This window comes from Tachypleus tridentatus, chromosome 1 (assembly GCF_004210375.1).
Source record: "Tachypleus tridentatus isolate NWPU-2018 chromosome 1, ASM421037v1, whole genome shotgun sequence".
Taxonomy (NCBI): domain Eukaryota; kingdom Metazoa; phylum Arthropoda; class Merostomata; order Xiphosura; family Limulidae; genus Tachypleus; species Tachypleus tridentatus.
Window position 1 is genome coordinate 174,951,636 of NC_134825.1, and position 23,158 is coordinate 174,974,793.

General features: G+C 35.8%; 2 protein-coding genes and 1 long non-coding RNA gene across 3 annotated transcripts in view; 2 read left to right on the top strand and 1 right to left on the bottom strand.

The window, feature by feature from the left end:
* The window catches only part of LOC143230586 (uncharacterized), a 28,448-nt gene extending 15,393 nt beyond the window's left edge, over positions 1 to 13,055 (top strand). Inside the window, exon 2 of the mRNA XM_076464397.1 lies at positions 12,064 to 13,055. Coding sequence (XP_076320512.1) covers positions 12,064 to 12,534 — 471 coding nt within the window. The 3' untranslated portion in view covers positions 12,535 to 13,055. The remainder of the gene's footprint in view (positions 1 to 12,063) is intronic.
* Positions 13,056 to 14,252: 1,197 nt separating this feature from the next.
* On the top strand, positions 14,253 to 21,875 carry LOC143230596 (uncharacterized). Its single transcript, XR_013016536.1, has 2 exons — positions 14,253 to 14,572; positions 21,543 to 21,875. It is a non-coding gene; the product is annotated as an uncharacterized LOC143230596 (long non-coding RNA).
* LOC143230592 (ATP-binding cassette sub-family G member 8-like) overlaps positions 16,336 to 23,158 on the bottom strand; it is a 35,398-nt gene continuing 28,575 nt past the window's right edge. Inside the window, 3 exon segments of the mRNA XM_076464405.1 lie at positions 16,336 to 18,779; positions 20,571 to 20,647; positions 21,626 to 21,834. Coding sequence (XP_076320520.1) covers positions 18,162 to 18,779; positions 20,571 to 20,647; positions 21,626 to 21,834 — 904 coding nt within the window. The 3' untranslated portion in view covers positions 16,336 to 18,161.

Here is a 23,158-nt window from a genome sequence, read left to right on the forward strand (position 1 = left end):
TTTACAAGAAGACCAATCTATGAAGACAGCACTTTGTGTAGCTTTACAAGAAGACCAATCTGTGAAGACAGCACTTTGTGTAGCTTTACAAGAAGACCAATCTATGAAGACAGCACTTTGTGTAGCTTTACAAGAAGACCAGTCTATGAAGACAGCACTTTGTGTAGCTTTACAAGAAGACCAATCTGTGAAGACAGCACTTTGTGTAGCTTTACAAGAAGACCAATCTATGAAGACAGCACTTTGTGTAGTTTTACAAGAAGACCAATCTATGAAGACGTCACTTTGTGTAGTTTTACAAGAAGACCAATCTATGAAGACAGCACTTTGTGTAGTTTTACAAGAAGACCAATTTATGAAGACAGCACTTTGTGTAGCTTTACAAGAAGACCAATCTATGAAGACAGCACTTTGTGCAGCTTTACAAGAAGACCAGTCTATGAAGACAGCACTTTGTGTAGCTTTACAAGAAGACCAATCTATGAAGACAGCACTTTGTGCAGCTTTACAAGAAGACCAGTCTATGAAGACAGCACTTTGTGTAGTTTTACAAGAAGACCAATTTATGAAGACAGCACTTTGTGTAGTTTTACACGAAGACCAGTCTATGAAGACAGTACTTTGTGTAGCTTTACAAGAAGACCAATCTATAAAGACAGCACTTTGTGTAGCTTTACAAGAAGACCAGTCTATAAAGACAGCACTTTATGTAGCTTTACAAGAAGACCAATCTGTGAAGACAGCACTTTGTGTAGCTTTACAAGAAGACCAATCTATGAAGACAGCACTTTGTGTAGCTTTGCACGAAGACCAATCTATGGAGACAGCACTTTGTGTAGCTTTGGACGAAATTTCTGAAACAAACAAATAAAAGAATATGAAAATAGAACTAAGGTCTACAGAATGGTGTCCCTAGTCAACGATAGTGATATAAACATATAACTATGGTCTACAGAGTGGTGTCCGTGGTCAATGACATTGATATAAGGATATAACTAAGGTCTACAGGGTGGTGTCCATGGTAGATGGTAAAGATATAAGGATATAACTAAGGTATACAAAGTGGTGTCCATGGTAGATGGTAGAGGCATAAGGATATAACTGAGGTCTACAGAGTGGTGTCTATGGTAGATGGTAGAGATATAAGGATGTAACTAAGGTCTACAGAGTTGTGTCCATGGTAGATGGTAGAGATATAAGGATATAACTAAGGTCTACAGAGTGGTGTCCATGGTAAATGGTAGAGATATAAAGATATAACTAAGGTCTACAGAGTGGTGTCCATGGTAGATGGTAGAGATATAAGGATATAACTAAGGTCTACAGAGTGGTGTCCATACCATATTTTGCATCCAACCTATAAACATATGGTATTTCATCATTGTATTCTGATGTAGGCACATCTGTATGTAGAGTACACCTTGCCCATAATATCAGTGGGCTGTAAGTCCCTTGGTGAATGTATCTTAAGATGGCTGGTATGGGTATTAAATCTTTATTTAAAATAAACTACAGAACAACGTTACGACCTTCTTAGGCCATCTTCAGGTTAACACCCATCTTGAAAATACATTTTCACTTCTCTTGGAGAATGTTCACGCCTTGCTCTGTATCATTTTTTGGAAACTTGTACTACTGGTATAATGGTAATAAATTACTCGTACTTTTTTAATGCTCCGTATCATTTTTTGGAAACTTGTACCACTGGTATAATGGTAATAAATTACTCGTACTTTTTTAATGCTCTGTATCATTTTTTGGAAACTTGTACCACTGGTATAATGGTAATAAATTACTCGTACTTTTTTAATGCTCCGTATCATTTTTTGGAAACTTGTACCACTGGTATAATGGTAATAAATTACTCGTACTTTTTTAATGCTCCGTATCATTTTTTGGAAACTTGTACCACTGGTATAATGGTAATAAATTACTCGTACTTTTTTAAACAGTTAATTATACATATGATTCATCAAATAATATGTCATTTAATGCATGTCATGTACTTTTCATATAGCTTTCAGCAGTTATGTTCTGTCCGTCTGTGTTCCTTGAAATAACATTGTAGACACAGCTATTTCTTTCTTTGTTTCTTTTGTTTTGATTAATTTAATCCTTTTTTTTTACAAGATATGAGTTTCTAATTGAAACGGAGGACTGTGGTGTCCTTGGGTTTCTTATGGTAACAAGTTATTTATCTTTCTTTATTGCCTTCGGTTTGTAATACGTATCCAATAATGGAGTGGCTTGTTTTGTTGTGATTTACTTTAACGATAGACTGAACGTTAAAAATATCCAATGTTTCGTGCACTTTTATTCTTCCAGAATAGGATAATTTCACTTTAGAAATTCCCATAATGCACCTTTTCCAGAAGCGATATTTTGGTGTGCTAATTATTCATTTTGTGTTGAATTGAATAACAACAGTTACTTAGTTACCTCATCAGCACTATGTCCAAAATGTCGGTTACCATACGCTGAATGTCCGTACACTTTTACTGTATATGCTACTAATCTGGCCCGGCATGGCCAAGCGTGTTAAGGCGTGCGACTCGTAATCTGAGGGTCGCGGGTTTGCATCCCCGTCGCGCCAAACATGCTCGCCTTTTCAGCCATGGGAGCGTTATAATGTGACGGTCAATCCCACTATTCGTTGATAAAAGAGTAGCCCAAGAGTTGGCGGTGGGTGGTGATGACTAGCTGCCTTCTCTCTAGTCTTACACTGCTAAATTAGGGACGGCTAGCACAGATAGCTCTCGAGTAGCTTTGTCGAAATTCAAAAACAAACAAACAAAGCTACTAATCTGAGAATCTTACCGAAGCCTCGATCCAGAATACCTCGTGGCACCAGCTACAAAATCTGCAACTAGACAAAAGAAGTTCCGTTAGTTTCTTCAGTTTTACGATGGTAACCGAGTTTTGGGATACCCTGTTGTAGTTGTAATAAGACTGCCTTTTCCTGTCTTCTCTGCTACCAGAAGGGCTCTAACACAGCTGTATTTTTCTTCAGTTTTACGATGGTAACCGAATTTTGGGATACCCTGTTGTAGTTGTAATAAGACTGCCTTTTCCTGTCTTCTCTGCTACCAGAAGGGCTCTAACACAGCTGTATTTTTCTTCAGTTTTACGATGGTAACCGAGTTTTGGGATACCCTGTTGTAGTTGTAATAAGACTGCCTTTTCCTGTCTTCTCTGCTACCAGAAGGGCTCTAACACAGCTGTATTTTTCTTCAGTTTTACGATGGTAACCGAATTTTGGGATACCCTGTTGTAGTTGTAATAAGACTGCCTTTTCCTGTCTTCTCTGCTACCAGAAGGGCTCTAACACAGCTGTATTTTCTTCAGTTTTACGATGGTAACCAAATTTTGGGATACCCTGTTGTAGTTGTAATAAGACTGCCTTTTCCTGTCTTCTCTGCTACCAGAAGGGCTCTAACACAGCTGTATTTTTCTTCAGTTTTACGATGGTAACCGAATTTTGGGATACCCTGTTGTAGTTGTAATAAGACTGCCTTTTCCTGTCTTCTCTGCTACCAGAAGGGCTCTAACACAGCTGTATTTTTCTTCAGTTTTACGATGGTAACCGAATTTTGGGATACCCTGTTGTAGTTGTAATAAGACTGCCTTTTCCTGTCTTCTCTGCTACCAGAAGGGCTCTAACACAGCTGTATTTTTCTTCAGTTTTACGATGGTAACCAAATTTTGGGATACCCTGTTGTAGTTGTAATAAGACTGCCTTTTCCTGTCTTCTCTGCTACCAGAAGGGCTCTAACACAGCTGTATTTTTCTTCAGTTTTACGATGGTAACCGAGTTTTGGGATACCCTGTTGTAGTTGTAATAAGACTGCCTTTTCCTGTCTTCTCTGCTACCAGAAGGGCTCTAACACAGCTGTATTTTACTTAACAACGACAGTGGTTTTGTTGTTGTTTGTCGACACCACAGCACCCGTTTTAAACAACACTGCCCACATGGACGGCTTTGGATCAAAATTAATTGTGCGTGGGTTGTTCTTTCCAACTTGTCAGGCGTGGAGTGGGAAAAGAAAACCACATTTTGTTCTAGCCAAGCGTAATAGTTCGTGTAGAAGTCTCGTGCACTGGTTCGTTTAATTAAAATTCAGATAAGGTAAGGCTTTTGACTCTAAAACCGACCGTCTTGTGACTAACTTCGTCAGTGTTACATTTACAAAATGTTATCAGTGCTTATGGAGACAATGAAATATTGAATTTTACACTTGTTTTCTTTTTGTTCATCCAGTGGTTTTATTAATGATATAAAACCGGGTGTGGCCTACTGTTTAATGTGTCTGGACTTTGAATCCGAGGGTTCCTGACCCCATTCCTAGAGAAAATAAACAAATAAAACGCCTCGAGGCTGTAATCTGACAGGAGAAGTCCAAGAGTTGGTGGAGGTTGCGCTGTTTACTAGCTCCCTTCGCTATAGTCTATCAATTCAAAAATTGAAAGTGATAGTCCTTTTGTGTAGTTTTTATCAAACATTCCGAACTGAGAAGTAATGAACCTAAAATGACTGCACACTTTTCAGTAAGAACGTTGCCATAGTCATGAATTGGTGCCGTTTGTTACTTGGACAGTGAATGGCCTGATAGATATACTAGTTTAACCAATGAGGTGTCAGTTTTGTTTTGAATTTCGCGCAAAGGTACACGAGGACTATCTGCGTTACTCATCCCTCATTTAGCAGTGTAAGACTAGAGGGAAGGCAACTAGTCATCACCACTGTCAATTCTTGGGCTATTCTTTTACTAGAGAATAGTAGGATTGGCCGTCATCAGATTATAATGCTCACACAACTGAAAGGACGAACATGTTTGGCGATACAGGGATTCAAACCTGCGACCCTCACATTGCATGTCAGGCACACTAGCCACCTGACCGTGCCAGGCTTAACCAGTGTGATAACGATGTAGATTTTTCTATTCAACAAAATAAGTTCGTAATACTTTTTGTTGTTGTATTTCGTGCAAAGCTAACTGAAAGATATATGCGTTAATCATCTCAACTTTAGTTGTGAAGGCAGCCAGTCAACACCACCAGCCGTCAAATCATGGGTCGCTGTTGATAGACCAATACGAGGAATGTAAACATCACTCATCTTTTTTCTTATATTTATTTTTAAACGGGAGTAACGGGATACGAACCACGTAACCTCAATTCCTTACCCGTGGAAGCTCACTGTACTTATGGTTCTCTTTCAACCATATAGACTCTTAACGTTTGAACTTTAATTTTTTTGTATGAACTCGTTGTTCGAAACTGAGATTGAAATTCGTATCACTGATATTAGAACCCATCACGATTCCAGAGACCAAACCACTATTAAGTAAGAGGGAACACAACAAACCACTGATATTAGAACCCATCACGATTCCAGAGACCAAACCACTATTAAGTAAGAGGGAACACAACAAACCACTGATATTAGAACCCATCACGATTCCAGAGACTAAACCACTATTAAGTAAGAGGGAACACAACAAACCACTGATATTAGAACCCATCACGATTCCAGATACCAAACCACTATTAAGTAAGAGGGAACACAACAAACCACTGATATTAGAACCCATCACGATTCCAGAGACCAAACCACTATTAAGTAAGAGGGAACACAACAAACCACTGATATTAGAACCCATCACGATTCCAGAGACCAAACCACTAGTAAGTAAGAGGGAACACAACAAACCACTGATATTAGAACCCATCACGATTCCAGAGACTAAATCATTGGGAAGCTACGTGTGTGTGTTTGAATATGATTTGTTTTAACTCATCGCACAACAAGTTAACTGAGCTCAGTCCGCCGCAGGGAAATCGAGTCCCGGATTTTAGCGTTATGTAAATTTACCACTGACCCACAAGAGGATAGCCTGAGGACTAAAAGTATTTAATTAATAGACCGACATAAGAAAGGGAAGTGGAACTTATTTTTAAATGTAGATAAACTTGTAAAAAATTAAAACCCTTACCTGTGTCTACTGTTGTAAAAATGTATTGTAATATATTTTTAATATAACACATATTTTACCTTCGTAGCATACATACATACAAATGTATTTTAATTTTGCGTACAAGAAGACGTAATTCCATTACGGAGTCACGGCTGCAACTGTGGTAAGTCTTGTCTAACTGTGGTACGTCTTGTCTGTGTTCTGCTTAAGTCAACTTGTTCATAAAAATTTGAGAAGTTCAGCTAGTATTTATCCTATTATAGGAAATCAATCTGTAGCTACAAGTGCTCGTCGTGATAAACGAGTTGTTGGTGTAGGCCGTCGTACTGTATGAGATTGTTAATAAGAGAATGCGAGGCTTTCTCTCTCTCCTCTTATGACTTAACCTGTCCCTAGTAGAAAACACACCGCCCCTTGTCTTTTGTTTTCTGCATGGGCGCTCATGCAAGGCCCACGTTCCAACTTCTTGGTTTCACGTGTGGTCAGAAACAAATCTGGTCATTGACAGGGCCACTGTTTGTCTGTTAACAAACACTCAACGAAAGGATGGGTAAGGAGAACAGAACCCATTTTAAACGTTTCAAAACTTAACCTTTGAAAATAAACCATAATTATATCCATTCACTAAGAAATGTAACCTTTGTTTATTTTGAGCTTCACATTTCTACCATGAGCGATATGATATACAGTGTATTTTATAAAACCACCATTTGAATAATTGAATTATAAAATGGTAATTTAATGTTAAAAATACAATACGTTCTAACAAGTAACTGAGTCATTACAGACAACGGTTTAATTTATTAATCAATCTGTAATACGTGTAAAGGTTTACAACGTAAAATACGTCTACTGTTGTAAAAATGTATTGTAATATATTTTTAATATAACATATTTGAAAAGACAGTAAGTCACCAATCATTCTAAGCTCTCATGATCCGGTAAAAGCTGTCCCTGTAACATCCGTGGTAAGTCATTAATTAACAATACAGTCCAATCTTTGCGGGTATTTAGGTTTATTATAAAAACCAGGGGTGTCCAGAGATTTCGTGATTAATGGTAATTAAGACAACGGGAAAAAAAAAAAACACACGTCAGTTCTTCATCATCGTATTGAGTGTTTTATTAATGTTTGTTTGTTTTTAAATTTCGCTCAAAGCTACAAGGATTATACTGCGCTAGCCGTCCCGGCAGTTAGTCATCACCACCCACCGCCGACTCTTGGGCTACTCTTTTACCAACGAATAGTAGGATTCACCGTCACATTATAACGCCCTCACAGCTGAAAGGGCGAGCATGATTGGTGCGACCAGGATTCGAACCTGCGACCCTCGGATTACGAGTTGAACACCTTAACCCACCTTGCTATGCCGGGCATGTTTTACTAATAGGAGGGCGTATCTAGCACGAAATGAAACGGCCTCAAGACGTTCGGGTAAACCATGGATGTTGTGAAACTTAAATGGAACTACTCGGTATATTACTTACCACACGATCTTCCTCTAAGCGTTCTCAAACCAAACAGTCCACGTGGAACGAGGGATATTTTCAGCCCAACTTTGGCATGCGAATAACATTGTAAAAACTGTAACGTAGCTGCCGAAAACTAGAACTAAAACTGCTATCTTTATGTGTAACCACAAAAAGATAATTTCATTGGCTATTACAGTACTTTGAATAATGGATGTAAATGTGTAATTTGGTCCGGAAAGTCGCATTTCATCGTTTGTTGAACCAAGACGAGTGTAAAAAGGAAGATAGAAACACAAGAAGAATTTCACTTTCTCTGTGTTACTCTCACAGTGTACATTGCTGAAAGTGTTGTAATTGCGCGATATTCAAAATAAACCAAACCAAACAAACCAAAAATACACAAGGGCTATGTGCTCTAGCCGTCCCTAATTTTGCAGTGTAGGACTAGAGAGAAGTCAGCTAGCTAGTCATTACCACCCACCGTGCAGTGTAGGACTAGAGGGAAGGCAGTTAGTCATCACCACCCACCGCCAAATCTTGGGCTTCTATTTTACCAATGAATAGTGGGATTGATCGTCACATTATAACACCCCCACCGCTGAAAGGGCCAGCATGTTTGGTATGACGGGGATTCGAACCCGCGATGCTCAAATTACGAGGTGAGTGTCTTAACCACCTGGTCATGCTGGGCCAAGTGGTGTAATAATGTGGAAACGTTCTTCTAGCGAGAACTGTGCACAAAAATCCCCTCCAGAAGTGAAAAATGTCCATGGTTGTCCCTGATAATAGGCCTGGCATGGCCAAGCGCGTAAGGCGTGCGACTCGTAATCCGAGGGTCGCGGGTTCGCACCCGCGTCGCGCTAAACATGCTCGCCCTCCCAGCCGTGGGGGTGTATAATGTGACGGTCAATCCCACTATTCGTTGGTAAAAGAGTAGCCCCAGAGTTGGCGGTGGGTGGTGATGACTAGCTGCCTTCCCTCTAGTCTTACACTACTAAATTAGGGACGGCTAGCACAGATAGCCCTCGAGTAGCTTTGTGCGAAATTCCAAAACAAACAAAACAAACCCTGATAATATCCACCCCAAAATGCAAGGGTTGTCCCGAAAAATAAGCTGTCCACCACACTTGTATTTTCCGAAATTTGTTTCAAGGACATGACCGGGACTCCAATCATCTCGTTTAGTCAGCACCACCAGCAGAACAAAATATGCTTGAGCATCTCAAGGGTAGGTTTTTAATCTGACATTCACCACCATGTTCCACTACCAACACATAAGTGGACCGAGTGCAGGCCATACATTTTAACCAATGAACTACAACTTAAATATACGCCGTCAGGTGTCTTGTGGAGTAGAATAAACGGTTTTATCATATCTAGCAAGAAACAGTTCAATCAAACTATATATTGAAATTTATAACCTAAGCCGCTGAAGAAATAATATAAGTATAAACAGACATCAATTTAGGTGTTAGATATTTAACCGTGGGTCTAGAACACTGGAGACTGTCAGTTTCAATTGATATTTTTACAACAAATATGGTACCTGCAGAATCCATTCTAAAAACTTTTAAATGAAAGTAGAATAATGTATAACAATATATCATCCACGCTATGCCTGCCATATCCAGTACCGACTAGGCCTTTCGGTTAGTGCCAGGACTCATCAGGCCGTTTGAGATACCATGCAGATACAGTAGTGAAATTGGTTCAGTTACAACTATTTCGATGTGAACTAGATTAATTATGTACATTTTAGTCAAGTTAACTAACAATTTAAATTGTTTACTTCTTTAAACACCAGGTTTTTATTACCATTTATTATTACTTCAATTAACTTTACTCATAATTCAAAATAATTAACGAATCAGCAACTTAGGATTCTGTAAGTTAGGGTTAATCCAAGTTTAACCTCTAATATTTGTATATTAGACGACATACCATCATAAACATTTGCAAGGGCTGAGAAATATAAATATATCTGGAATTTCTTTTTATTCGGTGCGATTATCTGACTCTCGACAAAATTACGTGGACACCACGTGATGTTATAATTTCTGTTAGTGCTACAATCCAATAGTGATTTAAGGGAACAATGCGGAGAGAGAGAATTACAACCATGACACGAGTATGTCTTTGTTGTCTGGATATATAAAGATACAGAAACTTTATTGATTTATCACTTATCCGGCTTCAAGGTTATGTCCTATGTCTAGATATGTCAAATTGTGATTAATTATTCTTTATTGTTAGGCCCAGGATGACCAGGTGGTTAAGGCGTTTAACTCGTAATCTGAAGGTTGTGGGTTCGAATTCTCGTCACACAACATTGCTCGCCCCTTTTAGCCATGGAGCGTTATAATGTTACAGTCAATACTACTATTCGTAGGTAAAAGAGTAGCCCAAGAGTTAGCGGTGGGTGGTGATGACTAGCTGCCTTCCCTCTAATCTTAAACTGATAAATTAAGGATGGCTGGCGCAGATAGCTCTTGTGTAGCTTTGCGCGATGTTCAAAAACAAACAAATAAATATTTATTGTCAGTTCGTGCCACCTGTATTCATATATGTTTCTAACAGGAGAAATAAGTTGCATTTCTCTTCGTGTTTAAGGCCTGGATTGTCAGGTGGTTAGAGTTTTTAACTCGCAAGGTGAGGGCCGGGAATTCGAATTCCAGTCCTAACAAATGTGATCGCCCTTTCAACCGTGAGGTTGTTGTATGTTACAGTCAATCCCATAATTCTTAGTTAAAAATAAAGTAGCCTAAGAGTTGACGCTGGATGGTGATGACTAGCTGCCTTCCCTCTGATCTTTCATCACTGTATAAATGATGGCCAAAGCGGATAGCTCTCATGTAGCTTTGCATGAAATTCAAAAGAAAAGTTTTTGTGTTTATATTGTTTAAGAATCTAGTACGATATTAACAATGACAGTACAAGTTCTAGAAAACTAATATTTAGTAATTAAACATTATAGAGATTTTAAAGTAGAATAAAAGAAGTCCTAATGTACTGTTACACAGATCTTTATTGCATGGTTTGCTCGTTGTAGAAGTCTTAAAAAATTCGCTTCAAAACCAAGACAAAGACAGACAATTTACTGGTTGCACGAACTTGTATCGTGCTTTAAGAACCAGAGAAGAAAGGTATTGACTTTTATCTAACACGAAGCATTTTCCTTCCGTACATTGAAACCTAGCACCAAACCTCAGCTGTTAAAAAAAAAAAAAAAACACGCGAGTCATCCAGTTTATTGTGGAAAACAACATCGATTGCCCCTCCCACTTCAATTACCAATGGAATGTCTTTGGAAGACTTATTCTATCTCCAAGTTGTTTTCATACTGTCAGTCATCCTCAGCAGATTGTTCTATCAGTGTCAATCACCTCCCAGAACACGCCAGTTTTTCAAAATGTTGCCATAAGCACCAATCAGATGTGCTACCTTTGTGTGTAACTATGGCGATAGTAAATGATATAGAGGATTTCTAAAAAAAAATAAAAATATGAAATCTTGTGAAATGTGATTTAATTTGAACTAAACTTATTATAATCAAGCGATTTGTTTGGTCTATCTGTACTAAAGCTAAAGAAGAATCGAACCTCGAATTTTAGTATTATAAGCCCTTAAGTTTCCAGCTGAATCACTTGAAGGAAATTTATCAGACGATTTAACTTTCACGAGTGGAATAAACACCCTTGTTTATGTATGCTTGTTATAACTTAGTCGTTTTCTATACTAACATGTTTTGGTCAGATTTTGTCACTTTTTGTTTTGAAAATTAATTAAAATGCCATTCCACAGGAAGTAGGATTCCAAACCCTAGATGTCACGTCGGGTAGTGGGCAACTATTAATAAGATGTAGCAGCTTAACCCCATACATTCCCTCATTTCACGTTTTGTTCTGCCCCTATGTCCTTTAGTTTGACCTGATATTCGTAGAAAGCAGTTTACTATTAAGGCGTGTGTTACGTTTCAACCAGATTGATATATTCTAGTGGGTCATGCCTGCCCTTCTTTCTTTACTATATGTTTGGTTCCTTTCAAGAAGAACAATGCTAATTTTACCACGTTATTGACTGCTTAATTTAAAATTAGATGAAACTGCTGTTTGTAATGTGACTTAGCAATGTTTAGATACATAAGAACAGTAACCCAGACATGGCCCAGAGTTTTGTTCCTTGTACCTATGTAGTCGTGGAGGTGTTACTCTGGCCATTTATTTTAAGAACAAAACTGCACGATGGGCTATCTGCGATATTCCAAACGCAAGAACCAGAACCAAACTTGTAGAATTATATATTCCATAAGTTTAACGTCGACTCACCGGCCAGCGAAATGTTTTTACTTTTGTAAATGTATGCTCGTTTATTATGTCTGATTTTTTATATATGATTTGTAATTAAAATTATTAACATTTTTTCGTGATATAATTCATTCTTTTTGTTTTTACAATCAGTACTACATTGAAAAATAAAATATCTGTGAAGTTGTGGAAGCTAACCTGTTTATTTGAAACGTCTAGCCCGATAAAAAAAACTCTCAAACTATTAACATATCTGACAAACGTTTGGTACAAGTTTGTAGATTAATTACAATATATATTTCGTTTTTTAGGGTTCTCTCATTGATGAAGACAATGAGCTTTTCCGAAAGCTTCTTTCCCTGTATGACACTATTGCTGAACTGAGAGATCGCCAGCAGATGGCGGAAAACGACACCAGTGACGAGGATGAGGATAGTCCAAGCTTGGAATCGTTGTCTGATGGATATAACCAAACAAACACCACTTCCCCTTCTTCAACTCTGTCTTCCTCTTCTAGTCATTGCGTCCCGAATAAACCTCGTTTTGCACAACGAAGATCTCATGGCACACAGATGAAAAACACTGCGCAGTGCCATCTATCAACCAATAATGAAGAATGTCTTCGTTGTTGCTCAAAGCGGAAGATGGCGCCACAATATGACAGAAGACGAGCGAGATCCTTTGGCACGCTGTATTATCGGGACGATGACGTCCCGTCGTATGACTCTGGGGTTTACTTACAGGGTTATCACTCGGACTCTGAACAAGAAATATTTGTGTGACTTAGAATGAATAACCAGTCATAAAGAACTTTAACAGAAAGACAAAAACTCTAACGACTAGTCTTTTGTCACTGAGTTTGTAATGTTGTTTTCCCACTAGGGACACAAAGGAAATCATAAAACTTTAACCTTTTTCACAATTAAGTGATAATTTAGTTTGGTACTCAGATAATTTGTTTTTTGTAAATACACATAAAATATTGCACATACCAACCAAACAAAAAAAAACCTGAAATATTTGCACATCATAAACCTAAAGCACAAATAATCTGTAGTGTGACTGAATTAAAATTAGGTTCTTATTTTATAAGCAGAATATCATGTGGCATTAGTTCAGGTTTTCAAAGCGAATTGTATTTATGTAGACGTTTAATAAAAATAATGTACCACAAGTACCAACAGTCAACAAACGAGGGCGCAGTGGAACGTTTATTTTAATAATTTATGTCTTGTGGTAATTAAGTTTCAATTTATATCAATAATTGTATTCAGTTTTTAAAATATACAGTTTATACAACTTACTTTGTGTCACAAAAACAGAATTAAATTAATGTAAAACTCGTCCTTCGAAATATTTATGTCCCCCTGGTGGGTCAGCGGTAAATTTCCGGATTTACAATACTGGAACCCAGAGTGGGATTCCCGTGGTGGACAAAGCACAAATCGCTCACCATGCGGCTTTACGCTAAACAAACAACATTGTAATATGTACTAGTGAAACTAGTTTTAAGTTAATATTTACTGATTAATTTACCATAAAACTTCGAAATTAAGACGCCCAATAATTTCAGACGCAATAATTTAACACCCCACTGTTAATAAGGGATTTTCAGGAAAACAAATTGGATGATAATTAAAAATGAGTAAATACGTTTTAAAAAGAGTTTATTAACAAATCAAAAAATGTTAATAATGTATGTAAAATGAAATATTATTAAAAAGTATATACAATATACAGGAAATTAAACATTTTCGTTACAACAATGTTTCCTTATTTAATCAGAATGTTACTCTGATGTTTCTTCTGACTGACTGTTAACATTCTAAAGTTGAAACATATTCATCGCTTGATTCACTATTGTCACAAAAAATCGTCATCTTGTGTTCCATCTTCAAAATCTGACGGCCATTTTTGACTAATTATTGTCCTTAAAATAAATACCACTATTTCCTGCACATTAGTTTTTAATATTAAGAGTTCTCTCGTTACAGAGAGTCCTCTATTTCGTAATTCTCTGAAATACGTAAAAACGGCGGCATCTTGGACCACAAAACGACTTTGTACTCTTCTTGCAAAAAAACAACTTTGGTTTTGATACCATGGCAACGACGTACATTTGTCTCACTGTATATACTACTTTTTATCTACTCCACGATTCCCAATCTGTTCGGTGCACAAAAGAACTTTTCTTTTAAATTCGGTATCGTACGTAAAACGTAATAAAAATAAGTTAAACACAGTAAAATACGATCTGAACAAGAGAAAAGTCAAACAGACTGAGGACGGTGATATCCAACTACACCGCTAGAGGCGCTGACATCGGCAAATTTGACGTTTTGTACGTAATTTTTTAGACTTCCTGAGTTCTTTTTAAATTATAGTCCAATCTGTTAATGCGGGATTTTTTTTTTTAAATCTTTGTTTTTCGAAGAAAATTATGTTTGCGAGACTTTCGAAGAGTGAAAAAATAATACCTAGAAATTAAGACGCGAAAAATGTGAAAAAAGGTGGGTCTTAAATTAGAAGTAATACGGTATTATTATTCCAAATAATACAGTTGTGGGATATTATACACGTTAGAATCTATTTCATCTTACAACAGTATGTTTTTAACAACTCTACTGAACCTAGCGGAAAGTTTGAAAGCTTGTAATGCTAAAAACCCTGCTTCGATATCAAAAGCCAAATTGGCAAATCATGTGATACGTTTTGTGTGTCTACCTCTTGCGTCATAGATCTTCCACTAGTATTATTAAAGTCTTCCTCTAATACAGCGATTCTTCAGACCCCTGAGAGTAATTCCTTCGCATTAAACAAGTACGTTTTTTGATATTTTTGTTTTATTTCGCATTCAATTATACATGTATTTTACTTGATACTGCAAATGGGAAAACGAGTTGATTATTTATACATATAACTCAAAATCTGTGTTTATTTGCTTGTTTGTCCGCCGAGTTCACTGAACAGGTCACACTTCCCTCAAATGAAGGTACACAAAATGACAGTTTTTAGTTGACATATGCGTCTATCGTCTGCTAGCCGAACAGGTAATTTTATTGTTAACATTAGATGAATAAATTCTACGCAGACTAGATATTTTTTGGTAAGTTTGAGTTAATTTAGAATATAGCATTTTAGGCCTAATTAGTTATAGATCATTAACTATATATCTACAAATACATGGTATATTTAACCTCACACACAAAATAAATGCATGCAGAATCAGTATATTTCATACGACAACGTGAATGAGATATCAAATTCATAAAAATATTTTAAATTTACGTTACAAGCAAATTAAACATCATATTACATACATACTTACAGTTTGGAATTTTAATATTTGAGGCGAGACGACGGGGGATCACAAGAACAAAGCTAGGCTTAACCTGTTCATCCTAACGGGTACTCATAAGATAGTTCAAATATTTTCCATAAGAACTATTCTTACTTGTCAATGAAGGAAAACAATTGGTTCAAAATAAAGCCCTAATTTAAAACAGGTTCGTAGTTTACTTTCAAAAATCAAATCTAAGATTATTTATTGTTTTTTACTAATTCACAAAATATTTTTTACCTATCAAAATACGGAACGGAAATATAGAGAGTATTTTTGTTTGTATTTCTAACACCAGGGTAATGTTGCTAGTTAGCTAATAAAAAGTTTGTTGGATAAACAATCTTTCAAAAAAATGAGTTCCGTGGGGAAAAAATTAAAAAAGTGGCCCTTCATAGTAAGAAGCCTGGAAATCACAATTTTAACAAAATACTACAGAAGGTAAATATCCACTGACATTTATCGGTGTAGTAAATGTTAAGGTAAATTTTCTAATTACTACGATTTCCGAAACGGTAAATAGAATAAATTTTTAATTTCGCGCAAAGCTACACGAGGACTATATGCGCTACCCGCCGCAATTTAACAGTGTACGACTAGATGGAAGGTAGCTAGTCATCACCACCCACTGCCTACTCTTTTACCAACGAAGAATAAGATTGACTGTCACATTATAATCTTCCAACGGCTGAAAGGACAAGTATGTTTGGTGTAACAGAGATTCGATTGTTTTGTTTGTTTTGGAATTTCGCACAAAGCTACTCGAGGGCTATCTGTGCTAGCCGTCCCTAATTTAGCAGTGTAAGACTAGAGGGAAGGCAGCTAGTCATCACCACCCACCGCCAACTCTTGGGCTACTCTTTTACCAACGAATAGTGGGATTGACCGTCACATTATACACCCCCACGGCTGGGAGGGCGAGCATGTTTAGCGCGACGCGGGCGCGAACCCGCGACCCTCGGATTACGAGTCGCACGCCTTACGCGCTAGGCCATGCCGGGCCACAGAGATTCGAACGAGTACCCTTAGATTACGAGTCGAGTGACTTAACCACCTGGCCATGCCGGGCAGTACAATAGATAAACGCCATTATGGATATATTGGGTTCAACTTCAATGTATAATTTATGTTTAATGTATAAGGTAATATAAAGTGATATGAGAAGTTACTTGAAAAATAAATCTAGTCACTAATCACCAAAAAAAATCATTTATTTACACATCAAAAAACGTCACATGCACTGTTCTCAAAAAAACATACATGTAAGGATAGCAAATGTGTAAATTGATGTTCAATGTGCCCTACACATTAATACTGACATATAAGGATAGCAAATACGTAAATTGATGTCCAATGTGCCCTACACATTAATACTGACATATAAGGATAGCAAATACAAAATGACTTCCTATGTACCCATGCGTTAACACTAACGTTATTATATACATAAATGCTCTGGTTGCAGTTGAAATAAGAACGATAAGTAATCAGATTTATTATACTGATGTTATAAAAATTCTTACTATTAAATAAATAAATATGGCGGGAACCTGAACTCCAGATTTTGGCACGTTCCCTAAAAATACCTGGAAAAATAACTGGAATTTGTATATGTTACCAAGAAAAACACAAAACAAAATTCTTATCATAATGAAGCTAGTGTCGCCATCTACTACATATGAGATTTGAACTTTTAAAAATAAAATATAAAAATCAGTTATAATTATTTAATTTCCAGAAAACAACAAACTACCAACTACGTTTAAAGAATTTCAAACCTGTACTAAATCACACAACTGAAACTATTTAATACAAAAATAATTGTTTAACAAAAAAATACAATAAAAAGCTGAAAGCTTGTAATTTTTTGTATCATAAGAAAGTCTACATATGAAGAAACCTCACTATAATGTTCTTTTATTTCGAATAAAAGTGTTTAATATAAGTTAGTTGCAAACAAACCAATAAATAAAGTAATTACAAAAATCATTCTTCATTAAATAAGAAAGAAAACAACATAATTTGAAATATAACATTTTTTATAATAAGAACCACCACTGCTACGATATGTTGACAATACCATCAACTGTCAATCATACAACTAGTTGACACTTCAATTACCCATTAAGTCACAATACACCAATACCATTAACTGTACATTAGATCAAACTTTCCACTTGTAGACAGTTCAGTTACCCATTAAGTCACAATACACCAATACCATTAACTGTACATTAGATCAAACCTTCCACTTGTAGACAGTTCAGTTACCCATTAAGTCACAATACACCAATACCATTAACTGTACATTAGATCAAACCATCCACTTGTAGACAGTTCAGTTACCCATTAAGTCACAATACACCAATACATTAGATCAAACTTTCCACTTGTAGACAGTTCAGTTACCCACTAAGTCACAATACACCAATACCATTAACTGTACATTAGATCAAACTTTCCACTTGTAGACACTTCAGTTACCCACTAAGTCAAAATACACCAATACCATTAACTGTACATTAGATCAAACTTTCCACTTGTAGACAGTTCAGTTACCCACTAAGTCACAATACACCAATACCATTAACTGTACATTAGATCAAACTTTCCACTTGTAGACAGTTCAGTTACCCATTAAGTCACAATGCATTAAGTTATATCACTAACAGATATGTCAGTTATATTATATCTTGTCACAATGCATTAAGTTATATCACTAACAGATATGTCAGTTATATTATATCTTGTTCTAAACAACTTTTACCTTTTAGTTTGTCTTTAATTTAAACAATATTTAAAGCAACAATTTCCATTGAATACGTTGTAAATATTACATTTCAACCCCAGAAAAGGTACTATATTCATACCATCTGTTGCAGATCTGTTAACAGTACCCTGACCTCAGCTTTGATTCTTTGTGCCTAATGGTGAAAACATTTCTTTGTTCTTGTTTTTTCTTGCTAATGATCTCACACAAAACAAAGGTCCGACTATATTTCGTTACACCAATCAAGAACCCTGACACCTAAAATTAATTTAAACGTGCTTTTTTTCGTTTGGTTTAGATTAGACGGCCGTTCGCTTCCGGGTTTGTTTTGGTTGTTGATTAAACATAAAAAATGCAAACAATCCAATCAGAAACCAAGCTAGATGAAAGGCAAGTGTTACGATGATTGGCAGGTAAAGCGGCCATGTTGTGCGGTATTGGTGTAACCTCAGCGCGTGAATATCACTCAGTATCCCACAATCCGCTTTCACCAAAATGCTATTTTCCTGTTGGATAACAGGATTACGAGTGCAGAAGTATTTCGTAACGTTCCCTATTGTATTGTGTTTTCCAGTGAACTCCCATCTGACGATCTGTTCCATCATCCAGCGCATGGGCGATACCCATTGGAACCAAGACAGCACAAGGGATAAGTCAGTAAAATGCACCGTGTATCCGGCAGTAGTTGCGCACAATGTTAGAATTATGCCACCAAGGCCAGCCGCTAGATGGCGCGACGAAAACATCCATCCCAAAGCCATAAAGAGCATGCGTATGGTCAGTAAATAAAGCAAATTATAGCCAATATATACACCAAAGGAGTTCACTCTTGCGTCCGTATCCAGTCCAGCTATAGAATAAACAGGTACGATGTAAGAAAGACACACTGCCGCTGCTGGGGGTAAGCTATAAGTTACCTAAAAAAATTTAAGAAAAAATCTATCAATAAAACACCAGAGAGAAAACAAAAAAGTTTTTACTACCTTCAAGTTATCACAGAGGTAAATATTCTCCAACCTCTTTGTCGAAACCGTACTAGAAAGAAATTTTGAGTTTTTGCAAATTCGGGAAGAATTTGAGTGTCGTAAAAAAGGGAGAAAACTGAGAAGGAAAAAAATATATTAAAGCAAAGAAAAGTGGAAAAATAGAGGAAGAAAACTTATATTGCGATATTATAGCGCTATGTTACGCTATCGAGCGTTGTAGGAAATATGAGAATAAGTTTTAGGTTGGTTTTACAAAAACAACTTTGGAATAATATTTACTCCTGACTTACCACAAAGATAACAAGGTTGTGACTCAAACTATCCACAATAGATTAATAGTTAGGCGATAATTCGCTTCTTTTGTTATACAGTCCGTAGTCTCTATATGAAGGAATGGCCAAGGTACTTACTAGGCATAATACAAACAAGCACGTTAAAAAGAAATAGTGACAGAGTTTTATTTTACTTCTCTAACCAAGATAACAATAAACCATTGCTAAGAAATCAAGCCAGAAAGTGACCAACTGTTCATCTTTATTGTTGTTTCAGTCATGATAACTATACAACTACTTTATCTCTAATGACAGTTTAGACTGTGTTTCTAGGCATTAAACAATGTGATCACTTGGTCGTAATATTCAGTAGTATGTTTTAAAAAGTCGTAATTCTAGTGCAAACGAGGTTGTCATTACCCTCTGAAATTTGTTTGTTTTTTACGGGAATTTTGTTTTCATCTAAATACTTAAATATATGGTGAAACAGGAGTTACCAGCCAACAAAAGATGATTGATTGTAACATGTGGAACACTCAATGCTTTGCATACTATACAACTGGTATTTTTAGGGAGCCAACCCCTATATTAAATATGAAGTAAAAGAGTAAAAAAAAGAGAAATCAATACACATAGTATTAAATTTTATTACAAACGTTCATAGAATACAGTAGCTTTCAGTTAGGGTAAAAACGCCACAAAACGCATATATATATATATAAGGGAAAATACACTTATATATGGATCATCCTACACGACTTTCAATATTGAAATTTAATGTTACATTGTAAAATTATCACTTGACTTTATTATCACTACACTTGGAAGTTGTATATTATTGACTATCGGTATGCAGTTCACTGTCATATTATACTCACGCCAGGGTATCAAAGTAGTATGACTAGGGACTTACGTACAAAGAAAACTGAGTCAAAACATTTCTTGATTATTACAGACTTTCGCTACGAGCTCGGTCAAATTAACCAACCTCGTAACCATTTTATACTCGTACATTTCACAGTGTAACTTTACACTTTAATACTGAAAGTCAGTACGGATGATCTATATACAGCTGTATCATCCCTACATTTAGAAAATGTTTTTTATTACTTGTATATATATATATATTTTCAACTTATCTTCAGTACATGAATGTAATGGTTGTTCTCTGTTTATTAAAGATCAGCCTTGATAAAATGTTTTACTAGTTTTAACTAAAGAGTAGACTTAAGAGATTATTTAACACCTTCATAGTTGTTATATGAAGAAACCAGTATCTGGTTAGTGAGAAAGAACAGTAGACTTTACTTAGTCTGTGTTGGAATAACTCATGTATATTATAACACTTAGATATTAAAACACTGTATAATAAATATTTATTGCTATTTAGTTTGAAGTAAAATACAATAGTTTACTTTAGCAGCTAACTTTATTTCTAAAGTTAACCCACCTTTGACATGATGTAGGCGAAGCGGGAATACAGCCCATCTCGAAAGTCACGTGACACTGACGCTTTGTCTCTCCACACTGGTGATATAAATAAAATATAAATTTATTTTAAATCTCCCAGATCTACTAAATATAACACACGTGCGTTATCGGTGATATTACATAATAAGATAAATAGAACGTAATAATTATTTAATTCTTCGAAATCCACTAATTACACAATTAAACAATGTGATATAAACTAGACGAATATAAAAACCTCATAGTGTGAAATAGCTAGCTACACACTCATAAAAACACCATTAATTTTCATTTTTTTCGTTTCGCTACAAACGTGCAATTAAAAATTTGAGAAAATTTAAATATTTGTTATGAACGTAAACTGAGCTCGATAGTAGCGTTATTTACGTCATCACCGCTTAGTTTCTAGACTTACAATTATAAAATCCAAGGTTAAACTCCCTCTAGTGAAAATGTTTAGTTTTTTGCACTACTATCTTGAGTAAAGCTTTCAGTTTAAACTAACTTTGTGTATAACAACCACTAAAAACATATAATACACAGATACCTTCATGTTATGCATCTAACTTACCGAGCCCTCGATACCTTCATGTTATGCATCTAACTTACCGAACCCTCGATACCTTCATGTTATGCATCTAACTTACCGAACCCTCGATACCTTCATGTTATGCATCTAACTTACCGAACCCTCGATGGTTCAGCGGCAAAATCTGAGAGCTTATAATGCCAAAACTCGGATTAGAATACCTGCGATGAGCATATTGTAAATAGCTTATTTGTATAAATTATGGCTTAGCAACTAAGATAAAAAAGGGCAGTGACATCTAGTGGTAGATTATTAAAATAATAAAATGTTATGTCCAGTTTTATATTTGAATAAAACGCTTTTATTTCTATATTCGTGGTCTAATGTAATTTAGTTGAACAATTATTTTACTTTAAAAAATAGGTTTTATAGAAAAGGCCTCAAGAACATTTCACTCTGTCGACTCTGAGCGTCTTAATTACTGTTCAGGTCAATATAGTGCTCACCATCTGTTACGTAGTTCAACATCATTGGCAGCAAAGCCACGCCCATTATGACGTAATACACACCAATCCTGTCCAGCACAAACTCTTGTTCGAGTCCACCTCTAACTTTCCAATAAATCACTCCAACTAGGATGGACATCAAGGACGAGAGGAAGACGTCCGAAACAAAGTGAAGGATGTTATACGGAAACATATAGATTAACACACGTCTGGAATAAACAAACCAATTCATTATTCTAATCTACTTAAATAGCGTTTTTACCAGGGTTTCTTATTCTCGTGATAAAAATCACACTTACAACAGTACTACGTCTATCTTAGATGATAAAATTACAAACACTTGTTCGATATGCACTAACTGTATTTTTGTTAAACCAAAATTTATAAACACTTTTCAAATACTTGTACGATAGGCTCTAACTGCATTTCTGTAAAATAAGAAAATTATAAACACTTTTCAAATACATTTTCCACACAAAAAATATAGTTTCAATATCCTACACTAGATCGGGCTAAAGAATCATCAACTCAGTAAGTAAATTCATTAAGAAATTTGGCTTGCTAGTTCACCATTTTGAAGGTTTTTTCAACGACTATAATAGTACTGTCCGTTGTCTGTCCATGTAACTACTTTATCCCCTATTAGCTGTACGACACTAAATTTGACAGGAAGGTTTTTTGAGTCCATGCGGAAATACGTGCAAATTTACAGTTTCACACTTTGTGTTCTTTACAATTACATATAACGAAAACAGCTTTTCATGTTCTAACATAACCTTTCATTAAGCATGAATTTACATAACTTCCGTCCAGCCAGTAGTTAATAATAAACTATGTTAAAATAAGTAATACATTGTGATAAAAGATATCTCTAGTTTCAGTGTGGCTGCATGTCAGTCACTACTTTTCTGTCGTGGGCTCTGGATATAGCAGATATGGTGTGGTTGACATATATTACCTTATTAGTAATATTGTACACGTTCGTTTTATGTTTTCACTCAAATGTTACTATTAATAAATAACTGAGACCCGAAAAATGTTTGCAATCACATTTATTAACCCAAATTGGAACAGTATTTCTTTAAATACAAAATTTCTCGGATAATACAAAACAATTTAAATTTCACACACTGAAATCTATAAGGCCTTATTGTCCTAATATTACCTAAGCCTTTATTAAGTACGGCGTATATTTGATAGAGTTGAATTTTTTGCTTTTAGTGTAATTAGGACTAAACTTCACCATACTTAAAGCTATCACTTAATAAACTTATATATTCTAAGACCTAACTCACGACCATTTTAGAAACTTTAATAAGCTTTTAATATATTGTACAAAATGTCTTCTAAAAGTACCATATTTTACGCCTTGTAAGACGCACTTTTTTCTATAAAAATACCTTGAAAAATCCCCATGAGTCTTCCAAGACAAAAGTTAAGGCAAGATGTTAGATTAGGGTTTATTCAAAACGGCCTCTCATACAGATCGTAATCTCATTACTTACCAATTACAAGTATTTTCAATAACATAAA